The sequence below is a fragment of the Lacerta agilis genome, chromosome 1 (assembly GCF_009819535.1).
Source record: "Lacerta agilis isolate rLacAgi1 chromosome 1, rLacAgi1.pri, whole genome shotgun sequence".
In the NCBI taxonomy this organism is placed as follows: domain Eukaryota; kingdom Metazoa; phylum Chordata; class Lepidosauria; order Squamata; family Lacertidae; genus Lacerta; species Lacerta agilis.
Window position 1 is genome coordinate 62,234,385 of NC_046312.1, and position 24,115 is coordinate 62,258,499.

A 24,115-nucleotide genomic window follows, 5' to 3' on the forward strand; every position below is an offset into this window, starting at 1 on the left:
GCCCGTTCCGTCTGGCCATCGGTCTGCGGGTGGTGGGCCGAAGATAGACAGACCTCTGTCCCAAGGGTCTGGTGCAGGGCTCGCCAGAAGTGGGATGTGAACTGGACGCCGCGGTCAGAAACCACACGCTCAGGAAGGCCATGCAGGCGGAAGATGTGCTGCAAGTACAGTTGAGCCGTTTCCTTAGCTGTGGGTATGGACGGGCAGGGGGCACAGTGCACCATCTTAGTGAAATGGTCCGTGAAAACCAGGAGGCAGGTACAGTGACGAGATGGGGGCAAGTCCACCACAAAGTCCAGCGAGACCGTGTGCCAGGGACGCGGTGGGACTGGTAATGGCTGGAGCAGACCGGGAGGTCGCCCGGTAGGACCCTTGGCCCGCCGGCAGACATCGCAACCAGCAACATAGCGTGCCACATCAGCCTTCAGGCGGGGCCACCAGAACTCCCGGCTTACCAGATGGGTGGTCCGGTACCGCCCAAAGTGCCCTGCTGCTGGGGCATCGTGGGACAACTGGAGAACCTCAGCCCGCAATGGTCCTGGTGGGATGTATAGACGACCCTGGTGCAGCAGTAGGCCCTGGTGCAGGGCCAGCCCCGGATATCGAGGGCATGACCCGTCAGACAGTTCCCGGAGCCGTTCCTGAGCCCAAGCGTCGACCCGTTGCTGTTCTCGCACCCGAGCCTGCAGCGGCTTGGCCTCCTGAGTGGCCAGGAATGCGGCCGGTGGTAAGATAGTCGTCGGTACTGCCTGCTGTACAGTGTCCGCGACGTCCTCGGGTTTCCGGGACAGGGCATCCGCTTTCCGGTTTTGGGAGCTAGGGATGTAGCGGATCCGGAACTGGAACCGGGAGAAAAACAGCGCCCACCGGATCTGCCTTTGGTTCAACTTGCGGGTGGTCTGGAGGTACTCCAGATTCCGGTGGTCCGTTCTCACTTCCACCGGGTGTCGTGCCCCCTCAAGATGATGGCGCCAGACCTCAAAGGCCACCTTGATGGCCAGTAGTTCCCGCTCCCACACGGTATAGTTACGCTCCGCCGGAAGGAGCTGCCGGGAGTAGTAAGCGCAGGGTAACAGCGGCGCATCAGGTCCATGTTGCTGAGACAGGATGGCACCGAGAGCCGTACTGGAGGCATCAGTCTCCACCACGAAGGGACGAGAGGGATCAGGATGCTGTAAAATCGGCGCCCTCTGGAAACAGGCTTTTAACCCCTGAAATGCCACTTCAGCCTCCTCATCCCAGGAGAAGGGCGTCTTGGGGCGCAGCAGTCGGGTTAATGGGGTGGTGCGATGAGCATAATCTGCAATGAAGGTCCGGTAATAGTTGGCGAACCCTAGGAACCGCTGTAAGTCCTTGCGGTTCCGGGGCGCTGCCCACTCTCGAACCGCAGCCACCTTCCCAGGGTCCATCTGCACCCCGTCAGGGGAGAGTCGGTGTCCAAGGAAGTCCACTGACCGCCGGTGGAACTCGCACTTGCTGAGCTTGGCGTACAGGCGGTGCTCCCGCAAGCGCTGCAACACGGACCGAACATGACTCTCGTGACGGGCTGGGTCACGGGAATAAATCAGAATATCATCTAGGTACACCACCACGTATTTGTCTAGCAAGTCCTGGAACACGTGGTTGATGTACCGTTGAAACACGGCGGGCGCGTTGCATAATCCGAACGGCATAACCAGGTATTCAAACTGCCCATACCGGGTCCCGAATGCCGTCTTCCACTCGTCCCCGGCACGGATCCGAATCAAGTTGTAGGCCCCTCGGAGGTCCAGTTTGGTGAACATCTGCGCCCCCTGCACCCGCTCCAGCAATTCTGCAATAAGGGGCAAGGGGTACCGGTCTGGGATGGTGATCTTATTCAGGGCCCGGTAGTCATGGCAGAGGCGAAGCTCCCCACACTTCTTCTTAACGAAGAGTACAGGAGCGGCAGTGGGTGAGGTAGAGGGCCTAATGAACCCACGTTCCAGGTTCTTGCGAAGGAAGTCCTGCAAGGCTTCACGCTCTGGCTCCGAAAGAGAATATAGGCGGCTCACAGGCAGGGGCGCCCCAGGCTGTAGGTCTATGCCGCAGTCGAAGGACCGATGAGGCGGCAGCTGGTCTGCTCCCTGTTCCTCGAACACGTCTAAATAGTCCTGGTACACGGCAGGGAGCGTTGACACAGCCTGCCCCATGGGGGCAGCAGCTACTAACTCGGACTGAGCATGGGAACCCGGGTCTGGGAAGCGTACAGTCCGATTGACCCAGTCGATCTGAACATTGTGCGACTCCAGCCAGTCCATCCCAAGCACCAGGGGAAACCGGGGCATGGTGGCAATGTCCAGGGTTCGCACCTCCCGGTGCTGCTGGTAGCACAGGACCAAGGGCTGGGTCTCCCGAGTAACAGCGCCTGAGCGTAGGAGCCGTCCGTCAATTGCTTCCACCTGTACTGGTTCCGGCTTGTTCTGAAGCGGCACCTGATGCTGAGTGGCGAAGGCAGAGTCCATATAGGAGTGGGTTGCCCCCGAATCCACCAGAGCGTGGGTGAGAATCCAGGGCCCACCGGGGGGGTATAGACGCACCGGTATCATGAGGTGTTGCAATTCCACTGGTGAGGGCCCATCATGCAATGCTTGGGACCCCAGGTAGCCTGGGCCATCGGCTACTGGGGTTGGCCGTTTTCCCTGCGGCTGGCGTTTCTCAGGGCAGGTTCGGGCATAGTGTCCACTCCCACCGCAGTAGAGACACAGGTTCCCCTCTCGACGCCGAGTCTTTTCCAAGGGGGAGAGGCGAGGCCGCGCTGCCCCGAGCTGCATCGGCTCCTCCAATGACTCAGCTCTGGCCACGGAACTGCAGGGAAGCACCGGCGCCGGGAGCCCGGAGTGCCGGCGGCCCCGGGCCTGGCGACGGTCCTCCAACCGATCGTCTATCTGCAGACTCCATTGGATGAGGGCATCCAGTGTGGCAGGGCGATCCAACGTGGCCAGCTGATCCAGTATCTCGTCTGAAAGTCCCTCGAGATACTGGTCCCGCAGTGCAGAGTCGTTCCAGGTCAAGTCCTGCGTCAGCAGCCGAAATTCCGTGGCGTAGGTGGCCACTGTGGACTTGCCCTGTTTCAACCGCCGAATTGCCCGATTGGCTTGACTCCCCTTCTGAGGGTTGGCGAACGTGGTTTCCAGAAGATTGCAAAACCCCGTATAGTCTGTCAGCAAGGGGGAGTCTTGCCGGAGCAGCGGCAACGCCCACTTGGCCGCCTGGTCCTTCAGCAAGCTGATCAGGAAGTGCACCTTGGTGCGGTCGTCGGGGAAATCCCGAGCTCGCCCCTGAATATACAGCTTGGCCTGGGCGAGAAACATGGGAAAGCTGGCTGGGGACCCATCAAATTTCTCTGGCAGGGCCACTGGGTACTTGCCAGGAGCTGGGGCGGCGGCCCCAGGAGCCGGTAAGGCATCCAAACGCTGCTGAAGCGCCGTAACCGCATTGCTTAGCTGCTGCACGATGTGGGTCAAGGCCTGGTTCTCCTGGGCCAATGCCACCAGCGCAGCCGCCTGGTCGGCCATGGCTACTAGTTCCTCCCGAACGCACCCCAGCGAAGGGGGAGTGCGGGTGTGGCGTGAGCAAACTGTGCTGGCCCCAAGGGCTTGTCCATGAAGCGAGGTCCAAGTCCAGTCCTGGGTCTAGGGGTCCAAAGGAGGTCAGTCCGGCGGGGAGCGAGGCAGGAAGCAGGTCAAGGTCCAAGGCAGGTTCAGGCACAAGGTTGCAGGTTGAGCACACGCTTGCAACTAAGTTGCTCACGCAACTTGGGCTTGGTCTGGCTGGCTTTTATCTGGCCCTATGCTTAGGGCGGTCCCGATCCTCTGGAGACTCGCCTCTCCTCCGGGCCTGGAGGCGAGCACTCCTCCTGCAGACACTTAACTCCCTTCGCCTCTCTGCCCTGAGCCTCTGTAGCTCAGGAGAGGATGGTGGGTTACAGGACCCAGGGGAAGCCTCAGCTTCCTCTGAAGAGGCTGGGAGTGGAGCACCTGCAGGCAATGGGTCCTCCCTCCCATCAGGAGCCAGAGCAGACTCTGCTGATGCCTGCACCTGGGGATCCTGCACAGGTGGGGATCCTTCAGGCTCAAGCCCTGGCCCCGGCTCAGCTGGTTCTGGAGGCGGGGAATCCTGTGCAGGCTGGGATCCCTCAGGTTCAGCATCAGAGTCTGACTCCCAGGCCATCACATGAACTTTGAAATAGAAGACACAGAAGCAGAGCTGTCCACTTGCAGTTTATGGGGACTGTTATAAATTGACAATAAGAACATATTTTGCAGGTTCAAACACATAACATTTCTCATTAAGCAAGTTATTTGTTTGAGGATAGAGGGGGTCAGGAAGAAAGCTACCCAGCATAATGGCAGGAGGTAAATGAAATATGAAGCAGGGTAAAGTGTGGACCTTATAGCAGGGGTAGCTAACCTCTGGTCCTCCAGTGATGTTAGACTCCAGCTCCCACAGTCCACATGATCAAAAATCAAGGGTGGCAAGATATATAGTCCAACATCTGCTATATACAAAATTTCATTTAATTATTGTTTAATTAGTGTATTATTTCCTTTATTTTTTAGGAATTCCACTTATTCTATGAGCTGTTCAAATGATTTTACAGAATATGTCTCCTCCACAAACAATTGAACATTTTCTTACATGGGAAACCAGGCACTCTGAGGCAAGGTGAAGTGACTGCCTTGGGTGGCAGGTTCCACAGGGACAGCAGATCCTGACAGAAATCTTTATTACCTCCTTGTTCCTGATGTAGATCTAATTCCTAATTTAGAACTAATTTGCAGCCAGTGCAGTCCCTCTAAATACTTCACCAGCTGAAGTTTCTGAATTGTCTTCGGAGACCGTTCCATGTATAATACATTGCAGTAAACTAAATAGAGGTTACCAGAGCATAGACTTTCCTTGCCAAAACAGGGGCACGGCTAAGCCACCAGCCAAAGATGATGGAAGGTACTCTGTGCCAAGGCTACCTGAGCCTCAAGCGAGCAATGGATCCAGGAGGACTCCCAAGCTGCATATCCGCTCCTTCAGAGGGAATGTAACCCCATCAGGAGCAGGCAACCTCCCATTTATCCAGTTTAGAGAACTACCCACTAGCAGTGCCTCCATCTAATCTGGATTGAGCCTCATCCAGTTTTACCGAGGCAAGAATTAACAGCTCTTATATGTCTGCTTCCGACAAAGGTCCGTATAGTTAAAGCCATGGTTTTCCCAGTAGTGATGTATGGAAGTGAGAGCTGGACTGTAAAGAAGGCTGATCGCCGAAGAATTGAAGCTTTTGAATTATGGTGCTGGAGGAGACTCTTGAGAGTCCCATGGACTGCAAGAAGATCAAACCTATCCATTCTGAAGGAAATCAGCCCTGAGTGCTCACTGGAAGGACTGATCCTGAAGCTGAGGCTCCAATACTTTGGCCACTTCATGAGAAGAGAAGACTTCCTGGAAAAGACCCTGATGCTGGGAAAGATTGAGGGCACAAGGAGAAGGGGACGTCAGAAGACAAGATGGTTGGACGGTGTTCTCGAAGCTACCAACATGAGTCTGACCAAACTGCGGAAGGCAGTGAAAGACAGGCGTGCCTGGCATGCTCTGGTCCATGGGGTCACGAAGAGTCGGACACGACTGAACAACTGAACAACAACAACATGTCTGCTTCCTACAAAAATTCTAACCTGTCTAAATGAGAGTCTGTTAAGGTTCCACAGTATCCTGTTTCAGAGAGTGTAAGGACAGCTATCGCCTGAACAAGTGGCCCTGGAGAAATATGCCCTTATATATCCCATGGAGAAATATGCCCTATATTTGTATTTCTGGAACATTTCTTATGACTTTTACATGCATGAAGATACTGCATACGAAGACATGAAATATATATTATTATGACCCTTTTGGAACATGAATATTTCCCCACTGATGCCGCAAGCACTGATGTGATTTTAGTATCACCCTACAGGACAGCAGTAACAGCTACTTTATGATTTCTATAATTTATTCCTAATATTGACAGCTTTTCTATATTTCAGAAAACAACAGTGCCACCTATTGCTTGAATGAGTAAATGCATTTGTTTTTATACTACCAATTTCAAATGGATACCTCTTTCCTTAGGACTGTACACAGACAATAGTTTTTCAGGTTCTTGACAGTGGGAGGGACTCTTTTTAAATTGGATTATGGTGGCCTCCAGTAAGCCTTAATGGATGTTGGTTTATTTTAAAATACGATTCCCTTAAGAATAAGTAGTTAAAATAAGAGGAAATGAACTCCAGGTGAAGTATAGCACTTTTAAGGTCCATCAAGCTAGATTCCAATGTATGTGAGTGCATACATGGAATGGGACTGTCCAGCCACTTTCTCTTTGCTGCAGCCCATATGTTCCTCATCAAGCTGCTCCTGAGGGTCAGGGAAGCCTCAGGAATGACATGGGATGTGGCATAAATGGCTGCAAGCAGGAGCCCCTCTGGATCTAATCTATTGATGTTAAGTGTATTTCCTATAACTTGAGCCCATCAGATCGAGTCCTGCCCTCTGGGGCAGAAGAAAACCAAATCTTTGACCTCTTCTATGCAAAAGGCCTTCGGGCCTCTGAAGAATGGTATCACTGCCTCCCATCACAACCTCATTTTTTTCTTTTCCTAACTTAAATACAGTCAGTTCATCCAACCTTTATTCATATGATGTTTTCCATATCTGTGAAAATCTTTGTTGTTCTCCACTGAACTGTTCCGGTTAGTGAATAACCTTCTTAAAGTGAAGCACCCAGAACTGGACATAGAACTTCAAATGACGGTCTGACTGGTGCAGACTAAAATAGTTCTATTACTTTTGGTGATTTGGAAATTATTGGTTGGATCCACACTTGGCCTTCCAGAAACAAAAGGCCTTTTCTTTCCACAGACTGATGTTCAGCTGCAGCCTGTCCGAAAAACTTTGCAATTTATTACCCCCCGCCCCACCTTCTTATACTTGTGCATTTGGCTGTTGTTTTCTTCACTTAAAAGCAGAACTTTGCATTTTTCTCCTGTTAAACTTCATTTTGTTAGTTTTGGGTCAGCAAAGCCATTTTGAATTTTATTCCTATTTCTGAAGTGTTCAACTTTTTGTCATTTGCAGATTTGAGAAGGATTTCCTATGCCCTTTTATCTAAGTTAACTTTTCATGTATATATATACAGTGGTACCTCAGGTTACAGATGCTTCAGGTTACAGACTCCACTAACCCAGAAATAGTACCTCTGGTTAAGAACTTTGCTTCAGGATGAGAACAGAAATCACGACTTCCGGTTAGGTGCCGAGTCAATGGCGGACGGGAGTCCGATGGCTCCGTCCTCCGTTAGGCGATAGGGATCTCCGTGCCTGCGCCACGGGTCCCTTAAAGCCACGGGAAGAGCGTCCCGTGGACCGACGGCTTCGTGGGTCCCAGACGTGCTGTCTCCGCTCCTGATTTACCCTCGTAAGGGGGAGAATCGGGTGAGCGGAGCCCCAGCACGGGACTGAAGAAGCGACTGCCTGCGGAGGATCAAAGCAGCGATCCCGCCAGACTTGAGCACCCGGCACTTCCTACATAGAAACTTCCAAAGAAACTCTGTAAGTTAAAATATTGGATTATTCTACAAGTTTAAAGAGCACTGCTTGCAGAGGAAACTTTAAAAGGAAGCCTGTTCCCTTTGAACTGTTTGCGCGAGCTTGGTAGCGCTAAAAGATCAAAGCCGCGGCTAACGGGAAAGTTTTGCGAACTCTGCCAAACTTCTTAAAAGTGATTTAAAAGTTGTTTAAAGTTTGTTTAAAGATCCAAAAACAGTTGATATGGCAAAAGAAGAAGCCCCTCACCCTCTGGATTAGGATTCCGGGTCAGTAGCGGGCTGGGATATATTGTTGCCATTTTTTCTTTGTTGGTGTTCCAGTGTTACAGTGACTGTTTACCAGTGGAGATACTTTGACTCTTTTGCAGCCAGATACAAGCTATTTTATAGACTTGGTGGTTACATTGCAAGTGAGAAACAGATACTGACTTGGGCTATTTAAAATAGACTCTTCTTGGCTTTAAGGAACTTATAACTTTTGAAAAATCTGAACTCTTGCCTAAAAGTTGGATTGCTGGACTGTTGTGGATTCCTGGCTCAGCAGCCTCTTTGTTCTCAGAAGCTAGCTGCAGGCCACCTGGTGTTTACTTTTGGGACTGTTGGTCTTCTGCTGTGAATGTCTGAGATTGTCACTACAGCAACTGGAGTGACCTTGAGATTACAGTTACAGAGCCCACAGGGAATGGAACTTAGATCTAAAGGAACTGGCTCTGAAAAAAGGAAAGGCTCTGTTTCCTTAACCCTGCAGGAACAAATGGAGAAATTGGTTGCAAGTGTTGCAGAAATTGCAGCAGGTTTGAAAAGCGTCACCGATGGGTTGAAGCAAACACAAGAATCGGTGAACACTATTGGTGCATCAGTGAATACCACAGTCAACTCTGCAATTGAAAAACTCCAAGTGGATATTAAGGCTGATATTAAAACCTCTACCCAGATTTTAGAAAAATCAATTGGTCAAATTGAGGAAAATGTAAAAAAGAACAGAGAAGAAATTAATAAAATTGGGCAGGAGGTGACTACGTTAAAAAAGGACTCTGAGGAAATCAAAGTGGTCAGAGAAAAAATAAAAAAGGTGGAGGAAAAACTGGACAATTTAGATTTGGAGCAGCTAGAAAATATTGGAACACGGCAGAGAACTGTGGAAGAGTCTCTTGCTTTTCTGCAACTACATCAGAGGGAAGGAAACATAAGAATAAGGGGTCTTCCAGAATTGGAGGGGGAAGACCTAAGAGCCTATATTGTGGAACTATTTTCAACTTTTTGGGAGTTAGAAGAGGTGAATGTCTCAGCACGCATAGTGAAGGCCTTCAGATTTGGACCAAGAGGCTCCAGAGGAAAGAAAAGCACTAAAACAGTCAGTGACTGTTTGATTGTGCTGCATGATAGACACGACAGAGACTATTTTCTGGATTTACACTACAGAAACAACCTGGTGGTACAGCAGAACAAAGTAATTTTTTATAAGGATATCCCCAGATTTTTTTTGGAAAAAATAGCTCCTTATAACGACCTGGTGACGGAGCTAAGAAGAAGAAAAATCTCCTTCAGTTGGGAATTTCCAGAAGGCCTGGCATTTACGTTTGAAGGGAAAAAGATAAAAATAAGGTCCCTGGCGGAAAAGCAAAAGTTCTTGGACAAGCATCTGGAATTCTTCAAAGGAACCCCATTAGATCCAGCACAGCTCTACAAGTTTCCAGAGGTATTCCCACTACCGTCGGGATCACCAGGACCAAGCCAAGATCCAGAACAAGAAAAGAAAGGAGAGGCAACTGGAGGAGAGGAATAAACAAAGAAATGGCGCTCAAGTTAATGACTTGGAATGTTCGGGGATTGAACCAGAGACCAAAGAGACGCAGAGTATTTTACAGCATAGAAAAGAAGAATTTGGACATAATATGTTTACAGGAAACCCACATAGTCCGGCGTCACAGAAGACTACTACAGAACAAAAAATTAGGCCAAGAGTTCATATCATCGGACAAGGTCAAGAAGAGAGGAGTAGTGATTTATGCAAAGGAGAAATATAGCCCAAGACAGCTATTTAAAGATGAAGAAGGGAGATACATCGCAATTGAAATTAACGTACAAGGCGAAAAATTTTCGATTCTGGGACTTTATGCACCAAATGATGGAAAGTCGATTTTTTACAAAAAAATACATGATTTGCTGCTGGATTATTTGGACTATAAGGTAGTTTGCCTCGGAGATTTTAATGGGGCAGTTTCCACATTAATGGATAGATCTCAAAGAACAAAACTAACAAATGACGGGAAACTCCCAAAGACTTTTTTTGAAATGGTGGACAATCTGAATTTGGTGGACTCTTGGAGATTAAAAAATCCCACAGAAACAGAGGCAACGTACTTCAGTGAATCGCAGCAGTCATGGTCGAGGATAGATTATATCTGGATCTCGAATGAATTGGCTCCAAAATTACAAAAAGCAGAAATCGGTCCCAAAACGCTTTCAGACCATAATCCGGTGCAGGTAAACCTAAAAATGATTTCCAAGGATTCTTTCAGGTGGAGAATGGATGATGCATTGATGAGAGATACCAAGCTAGTAGAAAGAGCGGCGAAAAAGATGAAAGAATATTTTCAAATTAATTGGAACTCAGAAGTGGAGAAAAGGATTGCTTGGGATGCAAGTAAAGCAGTAATGAGAGGATTCCTCATTAGTGAAAAGGCAAAAAAGAAGAAACAACAAAATGCAGAAATGGAGAGATTGTTGAAATTAATCAAAGGAAAGGAAAAAGAATTAAGAGGACATCCCAGATGCGTCAAAATCCAAAAAGAAATTAAATACTTGCAATCTCAATATGCGAATATTATGAATCAAGATATCGAATGGAAAGTGAAAATGATGAAACAAAGAACATTTGAATCTGCAAATAAATGTGGAAAACTACTAGCTTGGCAATTAAAGAAAAGACAAAAGGCAAATGTCATCAGTAAATTGGTAGTAAATGGAAAAAATGTAGAGAAACCGGAGGAAATCAGATGGTGTTTTCAGAGATTCTATAAGCAACTGTACAAGGAGGAGAAGATAGATGAAGCAGAGATAGACCGATTTCTGGAAAAGAATGGATTGCAAAAGGTCCCAGAGGAAAAATTAATAACTCTCAACCACCCAATAACGACACAAGAAATAGAAGATGCAATAAACAACATGCAATTGGGGAAGGCTCCAGGACCGGATGGATTAACAGCAAAATATTATAAGACATTGAAAGACTGGCTATCACAGCCGTTAAGAGAAATTTGCAATGGAATACTAGAAGGAAATAGGGCACCAGAAACGTGGAAAGAAGCCTTTATCACACTGATATTAAAACCAGATACTGATAAGACTCTAATGAAAAACTACCGTCCAATATCCCTTTTGAATGTGGATTATAAAATTTTTGCAAATGTTCTGGCTACAAGGTTGAAAAGAGTGCTGAAAGATCATATTCATAGAGACCAAGCAGGTTTCTTACCAGGAAGACAAATAAGTAATAATACGAGAATTATTGTGGACATTTTAGAAAAACTGGAGAGAGACATAAATACAGATGCAGCACTATTGTTTGTTGATGCAGAGAAAGCTTTTGATAAAGTATCTTGGATATTTATGAAAAAGAATTTGGAAAAAATGGGAGTTGGAGAAAAATTCTTAAATGGCATTAAGGCCATTTATACAGAACAAAGAGCAAAAGTCATTGTGAACAGTGTGATATCGGAGGAGATTGAAGTAGAGAAAGGAACAAGACAAGGGTGCCCTATTTCCCCTTTACTTTTCATTACGGTCCTGGAAGTCCTTCTAAATATGATTCGGAAAGATAAACAGACAAAAGGAATTAAGGTGGGAGAGAAGGAATACAAATTACGCGCCTTCGCGGACGATTTGATGCTATCCCTGCAAGAACCAGAAAGCAGTGTCCCCAGAGCTTTGGAATTAATTGAACAATTTGGACTTGTAGCTGGCTTCAAATTAAATAAGCAGAAAACCAAAGTTTTAGGTAAAAATATGAGTGCAGAACAGATTCAAAGAATCCAAGAAGCCACAGGCCTCAATTTTGTCAAATCTGTAAAATATCTAGGTATCAATCTCACAAATAAGAACTTGAACCTGTATAAGGATAACTATGAAAAACTGTGGATGGAGATAAAAAAAGACATGGAGATCTGGACAAGACTTAAACTATCGTTAATGGGAAGAATAGCAGTGGTTAAAATGAATGTCCTACCAAGGATGCTGTTTTTATTCCAAGCCATACCAATTTTGGATAAACTAGACTGTTTTAAGAAATGGCAAAAGGACCTATCGAAATTTATATGGCAGGGCAAAAAGCCAAGAATAAAATTTAAGATCTTAACAGATTCTAAAGACAGAGGAGGCTTTGCCCTGCCGGACTTAAGACTTTATTTTGAAGCAGCGGCCTTTTGCTGGCTAAAAGATTGGTTTAAGTTAGAGAACGTCGATGTGTTGGACTTGGAAGGTCATGATAATATGTTTGGGTGGCACGCATACCTTTGGTACGACAAGGTTAAGATCCACAGAACTTTTAAGACTCATATAGTTAGAAAATCCTTGTATCAGGTTTGGACTAGATATAAAGACTTGTTAGAGAGAAAGACCCCTAGATGGATCTCTCCAGTGGAGGCCAAGGCCTATAAGAGACCGAACATGTCTGCAAACTGGTTAAGATATATGGACATATTGCAGCAGGAAGGGGACTCTTTTAAGCTAAAAAGCTATGATCAGGTGAAAAGCCAGGTCCCCGACTGGCTGCACTATCATCAGGTATTTGAAATATTTAAGATGGACAAAAAAGTTGGTTTTCAAGTAGAAAAATCAAAACTGGAAACAGAACTGATAGAATCGAACTTTAAGAACCTTTCCAAAATGTATAATCTTTTGCTAGAGTGGCATACGAAAGATGAACTGGTTAAATCATCAATGATAGATTGGGCGAAAGATATAGGACATAATATCATGATGGATGACTGGGAGAGATTGTGGCAAAAAGGTATCAAATTTACTGCTTGTCATAGTTTAAGAGAAAATATAATGAAAATGGTTTATAGATGGTACTTGACACCAGTTAAGATAGCTAAGATGAATACCAAAATGTCAGATGTATGTTGGAAATGTAAACATGCGAAAGGTACCTTTTATCATATGTGGTGGCTGTGCCCAGCGGTAAATGCTTTCTGGGATAAGATTTACAATGAGTTGAAGAAGGTAATGAAAGTTACCTTTTGTAAGAAACCAGAGGCATTTCTTCTGAGCATGACCAACGAAGAGATACCCAGTCAGGATAGAGTGTTTTTTATGTATGCCACAACAGCAGCTAGAATATTATTGGCAAGAACATGGAAAGGGGAAGAGATACCAACGGTGGAAGAATGGCAGATGAAGATGATGGAATACATGGAACTCGCAGAACTGACCGGCAGAATCCGAGACCAGAGGGAGGAGACGGTGTCACGAGAGTGGAAAAAATTTAAAGATTATTTAGTTAAATCAGTAAAATTGAATATTTGAGCAGAGATAAAGTAGAGGCTTTAGTAGGGTTATATTTGATAAAACTGGCAAAAGAAAATTTTTGAATGAATGATTTATTTGTTAAATAGGAGTTAAGTTTTGACATTAAGATAAGATTCATAGTTGATTAAGATTATGATTGTGTAAAGTTAAGCATATCAAAAATTCGAGCAATTGTTAAATGAACAAGATATAAAGCTACCTTTAAGATGTTTTTGACTTTGAAGACAGTGGAGGGAATGGGGGAAGTCCCCAAATCAAGAAGTTAGTAATAAGGAAAGTATAAAGATAGGTAATGGTTAAGGTATGTATATGTTCTTTTTTCTTTTTATGTTTATTGGTATTGTTATTGTTATTGTTTTTATTGTTGTTTTTATGCCTTGTGTTGTTGTTTAATTTTGTTTTTTGGTGTTTTATTGAAAATAATAAAACCTTATAAAAAAAAAAAAGAGAACAGAAATCACGCGGCAGCGGCACAGCGGCAGCGGGAGGCCCCATTAGCTAAAGTGGTACCTCAGGTTAAGAACAGTTTCAGGTTAAGAATGGACCTCCAGAACGAATTAAGTTCTTCACCCGAGGTACCACTATATATACAGGTGAAACTCGAAAAATTAGAATATCGTGGAAAGGTTCATTTCTTTCAGTAATTCAACTTAAAATGTGAAACTAATATATGAGATAGACTCATGACATGCAAAGCAAGATATGTCAAGCCTTTATTTGTTATAATTGTAATGATTATGGCATACAGCTGATGAGAACCCCAAATTAACAATTTCAACTTTGGGGTTTTCATCAGCTGTACACCATAATCATCACAATTATAACAAACAAAGGCTTGACATATCTCGCTTTGCATGTCATGAGTCTATCTCATATATTAAACTCCAGTAGCTAATAAAAACAATTGCTTACATAAATGGACTTTTCCACGATATTCTAATTTTTTGAGTTTCACCTGTGTGTATATCTGTGTGTGTGTGTGTGTGTGTGTGTGTAGTGTAGTGTTCCCCATTCATCCTAAGTAGGAGAAACAATTAAAATGTCTTCAAATTGTAAGCAGAAAAGAACATTATTAATTAAATTCCTATACTGCCCTCCATCTGAAGAACGCATAAAAAACTGAATGGAAATTATCCCTGCAGCCTAATAGCTGCATCCTAAACATTCCACAAATGATTTTTTTTTTTTTGATTACCTACTGTGTTGTATCATTTAGGATTACTTACAGACATTCATCCACATTGTCTTCTACTTTTTCAGGAGCTTCTTTTTCTTGCAGCTCTTCCACAATCTTCTTCTCTTCAAATTCTACTGTAGCTCTTTCAACAGATAGTTTGGCCCCAACAACAATGTCATTCTTGACTTCTAAAGCAAGATCTGGAGAAATGTATGCAAGAATGCTTGGCCTTAGTTAAGTTACAGAAGAGGTTTATTATTTACGATGAAAATTCTTACAAGGTGAGCTCTAGCATTCATGATTATAGAGGTCCATGAAGACGGATTTTCAGCATAGTCTCTTCAGCACAGAATGACTAAACACAATGCTTTACCCACATATGCGCTCCTAATTCTTTTTGCTATCATGCTGCAAATGTGGTTTGAATTCTCCAAACCAATTCAGCATTCTGTGCCTGGCATATAGGACAAAGTCAGTATGCTCTGCCCTTTGCAATTTTAGTCCCTCCGTTCAGAAGCACTAGCTGTCAGAACAGCATCAGTTATGCCAGCTTCAGAATACAGCTGATATCACACACTTCATGACAGTTTCCAGACTGGAACATTGTAGTTATGTGCTATCATATACAAGCTGGACTGAGCCTAAAGGGGGAGTTGTTCTACTGTCCGGTACAAAACCCATTGTTTTGGGAACAGTAACATAACGGTAAATTTAAAACTGTGGTTATGAAATAACCACAGTGGGACTATTCCAGCCAAAGTTAAGCACTTTTGAGAGCCATTGGGTTCAATGTTGCAAATTTAAACTTAACTAACAGAGCAATCAACCACCACCACCTCAACCTTTTGCCAGGGATTGGATTGTGCTGAGACCTAACTCTGCTTAGCTCTGCTGGCTGAGCTGAGCTCCCACTGCTGACACAAGCATGACTCTGTTGGAACAAACATTCCCCTTCTGCTCACGGAATGTACAGGTGAGCAGGAGGCCTACAGGTGCTATCTCCACCAGCAGAATCCAGAGGAAAGCTTTTCCAAAGGTGGGAGACAGCAGGGCTGAGGGAGTCCTGGATCCACTGGTTCTCAAGCTGGTCTCACGGGCCTGATCTGGACCCTATAGCTGCACCAGCTTGGATCTGGTGCAGCGATCAGCCCGAATGGTCTGCTCCCCTCCCAACTCAGCTACCAAGAATAGCAGGGTTGAACACGTGTGACTGGAATGTTATTGAAAATAATAAGATTTTGAAACAGAAATAAAATCAGAAAGCCATCAAATTTGGCACGTGGGGGCCCACTTTAATTAAATGATATAATTTGGTATTTGAATGATTGGCGTTAATAATTGTATTATAAATTGGCAATGTTATAATGAGGCTATTGGAATGTAATTGAAAACTAATAAAATTTATCTACAAATTATTTTTATTCACATATTTTAAGTGTACATTTTGCAAAAATAGCATAGACAGCAATCTGCTCACTTGTTGTGTTTCGCATGGCACAGTAGGCACGAATAGCAGTTATATCAGATGCTAAATTACTAAGCTGGAGACGTTTCTTATGCTGAGTCATAGTCCAGTATGGATTAATCCATTGTTCTCCACAGGAAACATAAATCTGTTCCAAAATAATAATAATTTATTGTTATAATAATAATTTATTATTTGTACCTCATTCATCTGACTGGGCTGCCCCAGACACAAAAACATAATTAAACATTAAACCTTAAAAAGCTTCCCCATACAGGGCTGCCTTCAGATATTTCCTAAATGTTACAGAATTACTCCTTAACATCTGATGGAAGGGCATTCCACAGGGCGGGTGCCACTAACAAGAAGGCCCTCTGCCTGGTTCCCTGTAGCTTCATTTTGCCCAGTATGGGAACCACCAGAAGGCCCTTGGTGCTGGATCTCAGTGAGAGTTTGATTTGTTTCATATTCATATAAGAATAACCAAATGCTAAAAAAAAGCACAAACCACAAGCTGTAAACCTTGGTTACAGGTTGTGGTTTATCTGGAGCAAGACAAACCACGAGTCTGGGTTTGGATGACAGCAAACCGTGGCTTTGCTCACAGCAGCAGGAGGACTGGAAGAACAAAGCAGCCCCAATCTCCTCTCTGGGAAACCCTGCATTTGCACTAAGCTATGGTTCAGCATAGCATTCCATGTGAACCATGCCAAAACCAAAACACTCTGGTACTTTGATTTTATTATTATTATTATTTAAAAATGCTTTATGAGCCAGATTTGTATTTTAAACATTTTGTAGGACTTTTAAAAAATGGAATATGAATTTCTTAAATGAAATATTTTTAAAATAAAATAATAATACAACTATATGGAAACTAAACAGCAACCAATATCAATCAATCAATCGTATTGTGAAATCTTCAGCTGAGCTTACACTCTGAACAAAATTCCAGATATTTCTCAGTTTCTGCATTGGACTTACAGTACTACAAGCCAAAAACATTTCAGGAGTTCCTGTTGCAAATACCTGTGGCTGAAGCATCTGCAGTTAGCAGAGTACAAAGGAAAGCTTCAGGAGAAAACAATAGCAACAATTTTATACCTTTAGCAAAGTGCAATGCAAATGTAACAAAGAAAAATGGAATTCTGTATTTGAATAAAAATGGTTCATATTTAAATACATTTTTTTAAAATGAAGCTACGGTAAATAATTAAGGGCCTTTAAAACCACCATAAAGGTAAAGGTAAAGGGACCTCAGGCCATTAGGTCCAGTCGTGTCCCACTCTGGGGTTGCAGCGCTCATCTCGCGTTACTGGCCAAGGGAGCCGGCATACAGCTTCCGTGTCATGTGGCCAGCATGACTAAGCCACTTCTGGTGAACCAGAGCAGCGCACGGAAATACCATACTTGGCAACAAAATCAGAGAAATAGATTACATAGAAAATTAGTAATTAATTCTCACCAGCTACTTTAAGGTTTATACCCAATGAATATTGCTGAACTGGGGAAGTATAATATGGTTCTTTTATTACATAATAAAATTTAAACACCAATCTCTAAGATAAAAAGGAAATAGTGACTCAATAAATATTAGAATAAAATGAGCCAGACTTTTAGCATTGTCAATAGTTCACTAAAATGGCAAGTAGCTCTTTTGAAGAGTTGAAATAAATGTCTGTTAAAGACATGAAGCACTTTTTGTTCATCTGGACACATGATTAGATATTATCCCACTTTACCAGAAGGGAGAAAATAGGATTTTTCTTGCCATGCATGTCCTATTCTAGGGAAAGTAAGGAGGGTATTTTAAGTCCTTCTTATTAATGAACTATATATACTACCGGCTCACAGCGTGGCTTCCTAAAATTGTTTTTTTCATAGAGCTCAGGAGTAGGGATGCACAAATCTGTCAGTTTCTCATTTTTACCATCTTAAATTCAGTTTACATTTCTGCAGCGATTTCCTATTTTAAAAAAGTCCTCCTGAAAACCCACCAGTATTTTAATGTGAATTTCTCCTAATTAAACACATTTTTGTATGCAGTTCTGACAAATACACACATTTCTGCAAGCCACTTCCCCTAATACAATGGATTTTGTGTGCTAGAGGCTCTCTTTGTTTCTTTCCCAAAGACTTTATTAGAGTAAAATGTGTCTAGGTTGACCCTGGCTAAGGTTCCACTAGAGCAGGGGTAGTCAACCTTTTTATACCTACCGCCCACTGATGCATCTTTCTTGATGGTAAAATTTCCTTACCATGTGCTCGATGGAAGGAGGATTCAGCTTGTGCCATAGAACCCCCTACTGCCCACCTAGTGGGCGGTAGGGACCAGGTTGATAACCCCTGCACTAGAAGGTGCTGCACAGCTTATTCAGTAAGCAGTGCAGAGGTTTCTACAGCCTTTGAGGATAGGGTGCTTCTTGAAGAAATCTGTACAGCAGCTACTTGGGTGTTGGTGCATACTTTCACACACAGTTAAAAGTGAACATCCTTGCCTCAGCTGATGTGGCCTTTGGCTGGAGAGAGTTGGCTGCAGAAAGTTATTCATTTGTAGAACACCCTATACACCTGAGAACCCATTCACTAGGCTGATTTTCTATATCACAGTAGACTGTCTTCCTTGCTCTTGCAGACAAAACAAGAGTTTCTTGCCATAGATGTCCTCTTCTGGGGGGAGTAAATAGGGTGTTCTTTGGTTCTTTCTTCTAGACAACAAGTCATATGTAAAGTATACAAAGGTTCCCGAGATTGAAGTGCTGTTGGTTTATGTAGTCTCAATGGATTCCTTTTTCCCAGGGTTGGCATTGTTTGTTTCATTGATGGTTAGTTAACAATTTAGCTTTTAAGGAAGGATTTGCTGCTCTTTCCAGTTCTGTCTGCCCAGTCTGCTCTGGGAACCCCTCCTGACAAGCTGGAGGGAATGATCCTAAATTACACTAAATCCCACCCTTGTTATCCCAGAGAAGTTGGGACAACTTTATTTATTTTGCCCTGTATCCTGAGCAAAATGCCAAATGCAAATTAAGCCCATTTTCAATTTTATATTCTCTTTCATTTTCCAGACTTCAAACTTTGTTTCCAGAGTCTGCTTTCCCATTGCAAGAGTTCTTTGCTTGGGTTTAACTCAATGCCAAAAGGATATTTCCCCCCTCCTATCACTAATTGCAGTATTCATGGGGCATAACAAAACCATAGCTTCAAGCAGTGTTTGGAACGATACAAGTAGGATGTGATTCATCATTATCTGCTCATTTTATAGGAACAATGATTTCTGAAGAAGTACTAATGCCTCTGATTTCATTTTCATTTTTTTTCTTACCAGCTGATCTCTCTCCAAGTCTTCCAAAAGACAGATTTCGACCCCCTTTTCAGTGAACAGTCTTCTGGCAGCAAAAGGCAAATTCAATGCCATGGTGCACCTTTTTAAATAAGGAAAACGTGTATACAGTATATGGCTCTCTGTTTGCATTACGTTTTCAACACTTGAAGGGATTGAAGTGGCACATTACAAACAGGGCAACTGTACTCTTCATTAGAAATATCAATTAACCCAGCACTGCTGTAACCTGAAATGTAGTTTATCCTGTTGATGGCTTAGGAGTCGTAAGTCCAAGCATCACAGGGGAGTATTTATGAAGTAAAACGAAAATGGTTCCAGGTTTGGAAATGACTAATCCTGTCTACAGGGAGCAATTTCAAGACTGGTGATTCCTCAGCTGTACAGAATGGAAGCACAGCATCTCTGCAGAGTGACAAAGAAGTGAGTGCTCTTCCATAGCCACACCAGGCTGATGTACCGTATATACTCCTGTATAAGCTGACTTTTTCAGCACATTTTTTTATGCTGAAAAAGCCCCCCTCGGCTTATACTCAAGTGAGGGTATGCTGCCACCGCTTGTGCCACCACCACTCTGCCAAGCGCAGCTCCTGTGCCTGTCCTTGCGAGCAGCAGAGGCTGTTGTCGGCGGAGGAGGAGGAATGAGCAGCCTGAAAGCAGCCCTTTTGGGCTGCTTGTTCTTCCTCTGCCGCTGCTGCCACCAGCCTCTGCCTCTCGGCAGCACCTTAGGTAGACAGGGGGACGGAAGGGGCTGGGGGGAAGAGTATCTGCTGCATTTCCTACCCTAGGCTTATACTCAAGTCAATAGGTTTTCCCAGTTTTGGTCAAGGGGACGGCTAATTAACAAATAAAAAAGAGCAATAATTAGGAACCTGGCAAGCAGAGGGAATGTATAAGGCGAGTGGACAATTTCACAGCAATGAAGGAAAGTTTCAATATGCTTCCTGCATACTGAAGGGAAGCATGAATGCCTTTCAAGCCCCTTTGCCTGCAAAACACACCTCTCTAAATGTGTCGTGTGCACTGAAAAAATCATAAGCTACTGTTGTTGTTGTTGCTGACATCCATCTGTCTCTGGAGACAATGAAGGAGTGGGCCTTTGGGGTGAAATCAAACGGATGGAGAGTTACAAGCCTGGATAGCCTATACAGTTTAGGCAACTGTATCACTCTCCACTCCTAGCCTTGACATATCAGCAGCCAACCTAGTGCCAGACATTGCTAGCCTACGACTCCCATGTTCAGGACGTTCTCAATAGAATCACCACAATTTTGGAGTGTCCTTCCCTAACAGATCTGGCTGTCACTGACCCTGACGGGTTTCTTGCACCAGTTTAAATGCATCTGTTTACTCAGACCTTTGGTTAAACTAGTTATGAGGCTGGCAGCCTGCCTTTGCTGACCATGTTTATTGTTGTGTGTGATGTGGTTTGTGATACCAGTCTTACTATAGACTATATATTAGATATTGTATTTAATTCCCTTTAGGGTGTGAACCATCTTGGGAGGGCTGCATATTCCTGATATACAGCTACACTAATAAATAAAGAAATCACCGGCCCTGCTGACCAGGAGCCTAACAACATCTAGAGAGCACTGAGTTGGCTATGTGCCTTAGCACACAAGTGTTTACATATCTAAATTGGGGGGAAATAAAGATTGTGATGTGGGTTTACTTACCGTTCCAGAAAATGCTGGAATTCTTTTTTATGTATTTTCTTTTCCGAATCAGCATCATCGTGTGCCTTCGGGCGTCTCTTCACTTTCTGTTTCCTTTCTGGGTCAACATTTCTAGAGGAAATTAAAGCATGTTGTTTGAATGATTTTTCTAATAAACAAACAAAAAAACTTCCAAGAGAGTCAAATGATCCTGCTTTGTAGTTTGCAGTACAAGTCTGAAAAAAACATGAAACACAGCTACACAATCTCAGCAGACTAGGCAAATCTGTGCTGTTTCAACCTTTTGATGTTTGCCATCCCCGGCTCCTTTGGGAAGGAAAGGAAGGATAGGATAGAAATTAATTAAACAAACAAACAAACAAAATATTCACTCTTCACTCCACATCTTATTCCTGGTGGCATCAATGTTCACAGCTAGCTTGGTCATTATAAGACACACTGATGCAACAATGCTACAAGTTATTTTCCCTTTCACATGGGGGAAATACACAGTACCACATATATACATTTATTTGTACTTCTTAAAGTACCTAAATCCTTCCTAACCTACTTCATATGTGTAAATTTTCTACATTATCATTAAGGAAATGCGCAGAAACTACACAAGGTTGAAATGAAATGCACTCCAAAATTTAGCACCCTATTTGGAGTGGGTGTGGGGAAAACCTTTTAAAATTGGGTTTCCAGTGTTTTCTCACCCCAGTGACAAACACCAATTCCCCTGCCTTTTTATTGTAAAAAATGAAGGTTTATCACCAGCTGTGATAGCAGAGCTAGCAGCAAAAGCAAGAGCCCTTCTTCACAGCTACTAGCTTGGCTGCCATCGCCACCCTTGCTCAGAATGCTCCTGGAATTATTTCACTTGACACAACACCATTCCAGTAACATTTGGGGATGGAAAATGGTGGCACCAATTGGGAAGAACTGCTGCATCTACCACCATGAAAACAACGTTTCCCGGTTAACAAAAAACTTCACTGACAACTTGCTGCCAGAATAGACATCCTACTACCACCACCACCAAAACCATTTGGAAAATGTATACACAATGCTTGCATATATATATCTATAACAATAGCTGGAATCCATTGAACCGCACATCTCACCCTTCATGGTCATTAGGGCAGTTGTTCTCTGTGCCATTTGGCAATCTGCTTTTGCAAAAAGGGATCTTTCAAAACACTTCATGATATGTGTCAGGGAACTGCCCTCAGCAGGGCGGGAGGTCTTGTCGATGTACCGAGAGCCCCGACACCTCCTCAGTAGTGAAACCTCTTCCAGTGGGAAAAGCGGCACCTCCTCCAGCAGGGAGGGACAGGCTGGAAACAGCCAGGTGAGACAAGGGCTTGGAGATGCTGCTGAGAGCCCCAGCACGCCTCATGAGTTTCGCTCTGAGGGGAGCACGCCACTTCTGTAGCCCCAGTTGTGCAGAGGGATCAAAAGGAGACTGGGGAGGCGGCACTTTGGGGTGCCGAAATTCTTATGTTGGGGTCACAGCCAGAAACAGGAACTCCCGGATTCTGCGAGTGACTAGGACGGTCATGTTTTCACGTTCTCTGCACTGTAAATAGTCTGCACCATTAAACTGTTAAAAGACAGTTGAGACTCATGCCTGATTACTCGTGAGCAACCCTAACACAGATCTGACAATATGTGCCAGATCTGCCTGGCGGTTGCTCACGAGTAACCAAGCATGAGTCCCAACTGTCTTTTAACAGTTTATTGGTGCAGACTATTTACAGTGTGGAGAAACAGAAAAACATGACCGTCCTAGTCACTAGCAGAATCCAGGAGTGCCGGTTTCCGGCTGTGACCCCAACAAAGGAATTCCGGCATCCCCAGGCACCTCCTCCCCTGTCTTCTTTTGGCCCCCCTGCACAACTGGGGCGACGGAAGTGGCGTGCTCCCCTCTAAACGAATGTTGCGGGAGGTACTGGGGCTCTCAGCAACATCCTCAAGCTGCTGCCTCTCCAGACTGCTGGTTCCCTGCCCTTCCCCACCAGAGGAGGAGTCACTTTGCACGCTGGGAGATGTATCTCCGCTGAGGAGGTGTCGGGGCTCTCTGTACATCAGCGAGACCTCTTGCACAGCCGAGGGCAGTTCCCTGACAATATGTCATGAAGGTCAGTTGTTGAAAGGAAATACAACACCCCACTGGGCATGTCTAAAGACACTGAGTAGCCTATGCCCAAAGTTTTCCTTGGGATCCTACTGTGCTTACATGAAATAAATGTGATATGTATATCACTTTTACATCAAGCTATATGGAATTTATATCCTATGTCCTACACCTTTGAAACAGACTCCAGTGGAACAGGGATCAGAAAATCTTTCTGTCCCAATTCTCTCCTTCCAACATGAGATCAAACTGACAAACAGTGGAGAAGTGGCAGCAATAGCACCAGCATTAACCTATAGTTGACCTACAGTGGGGCTAAGTTCCTGAAGTCTGATTATGGCCTCATTCTGGCACCAGGCACATACCTGTATTAAGCCCAGCTCTTCGTTGCATCAGCCACAGGGATCACAACCCACACCCCAACCCCGACTGTCTTAAATGACCTAAAATGGAAATTCAACAACTTCATAAAAGCTAGTTTGGTTTGTGGAACTTCAGATCTAGAGTAAGAACTTTTTAAAAAGCTGATACCATTCATTAAATTTCTCTGTAAAAAGATCTGAACAATTTTAAGAACAGCATATTCACATTTTAGATCTGGCAGAGGGAGAACTAATTATGAGATGTATGCGTCAAAGATTTCAATTTCAGGCTTGACTTTACTTTGAAGATTATTTTTTTAACTTTATCATTTTTGCAGGCAGCTCAGTGGACAGCCGATCTGAATGCTACTCATTGTTCAGTGGTGTATGAAGTGTATTTAATCAATCTGAAAAAGTAATATTAAACCATTATCAAAAAGTATCAGATGTTCTAAAAACCTTAAAAGAAAGGTCAAAAGGTGACATCTCTGCTAACAATGTGAGAAACGATGTATTTAACTTATTCTTTACATCAAAGCTTTTCACTGCTATATGAATATTCAAAGTCCTGTTATATAAAATGAACATACAAAACCTGCTCTTTCCAAGCATATTGTTCACTGTTTTCAAGCGGTTTATCCAAATAAATATAATTTATATTCACAGATATGTTCCATCCAACAAATAAGGAAACAGCTTCAAGTGAAACTCTGTGGGAATTATTGTGCAGAAAGGCAAGCTATGTGTCCGTAAAAGTCCTTTACAACCTTTTAAATCTGCTAGGGACATGATTCTAAATTATTACTGTAATTTATATATTTCAGGCTATCTCCAGTTGTCT

At 44.0% G+C, this 24,115-nt stretch overlaps 1 protein-coding gene across 1 annotated transcript in view; it reads right to left on the reverse strand.

Annotated features, from left to right (window-relative positions):
• DCDC1 (doublecortin domain containing 1) overlaps positions 1-24,115 on the reverse strand; it is a 230,038-nt gene that overhangs the window by 33,588 nt on the left and 172,335 nt on the right. The window contains 4 exon segments of the mRNA XM_033160812.1: positions 14,359-14,509; positions 15,787-15,922; positions 19,097-19,196; positions 20,794-20,904. Of these exon segments, the coding sequence (XP_033016703.1) occupies positions 14,359-14,509; positions 15,787-15,922; positions 19,097-19,196; positions 20,794-20,904 (498 nt within the window).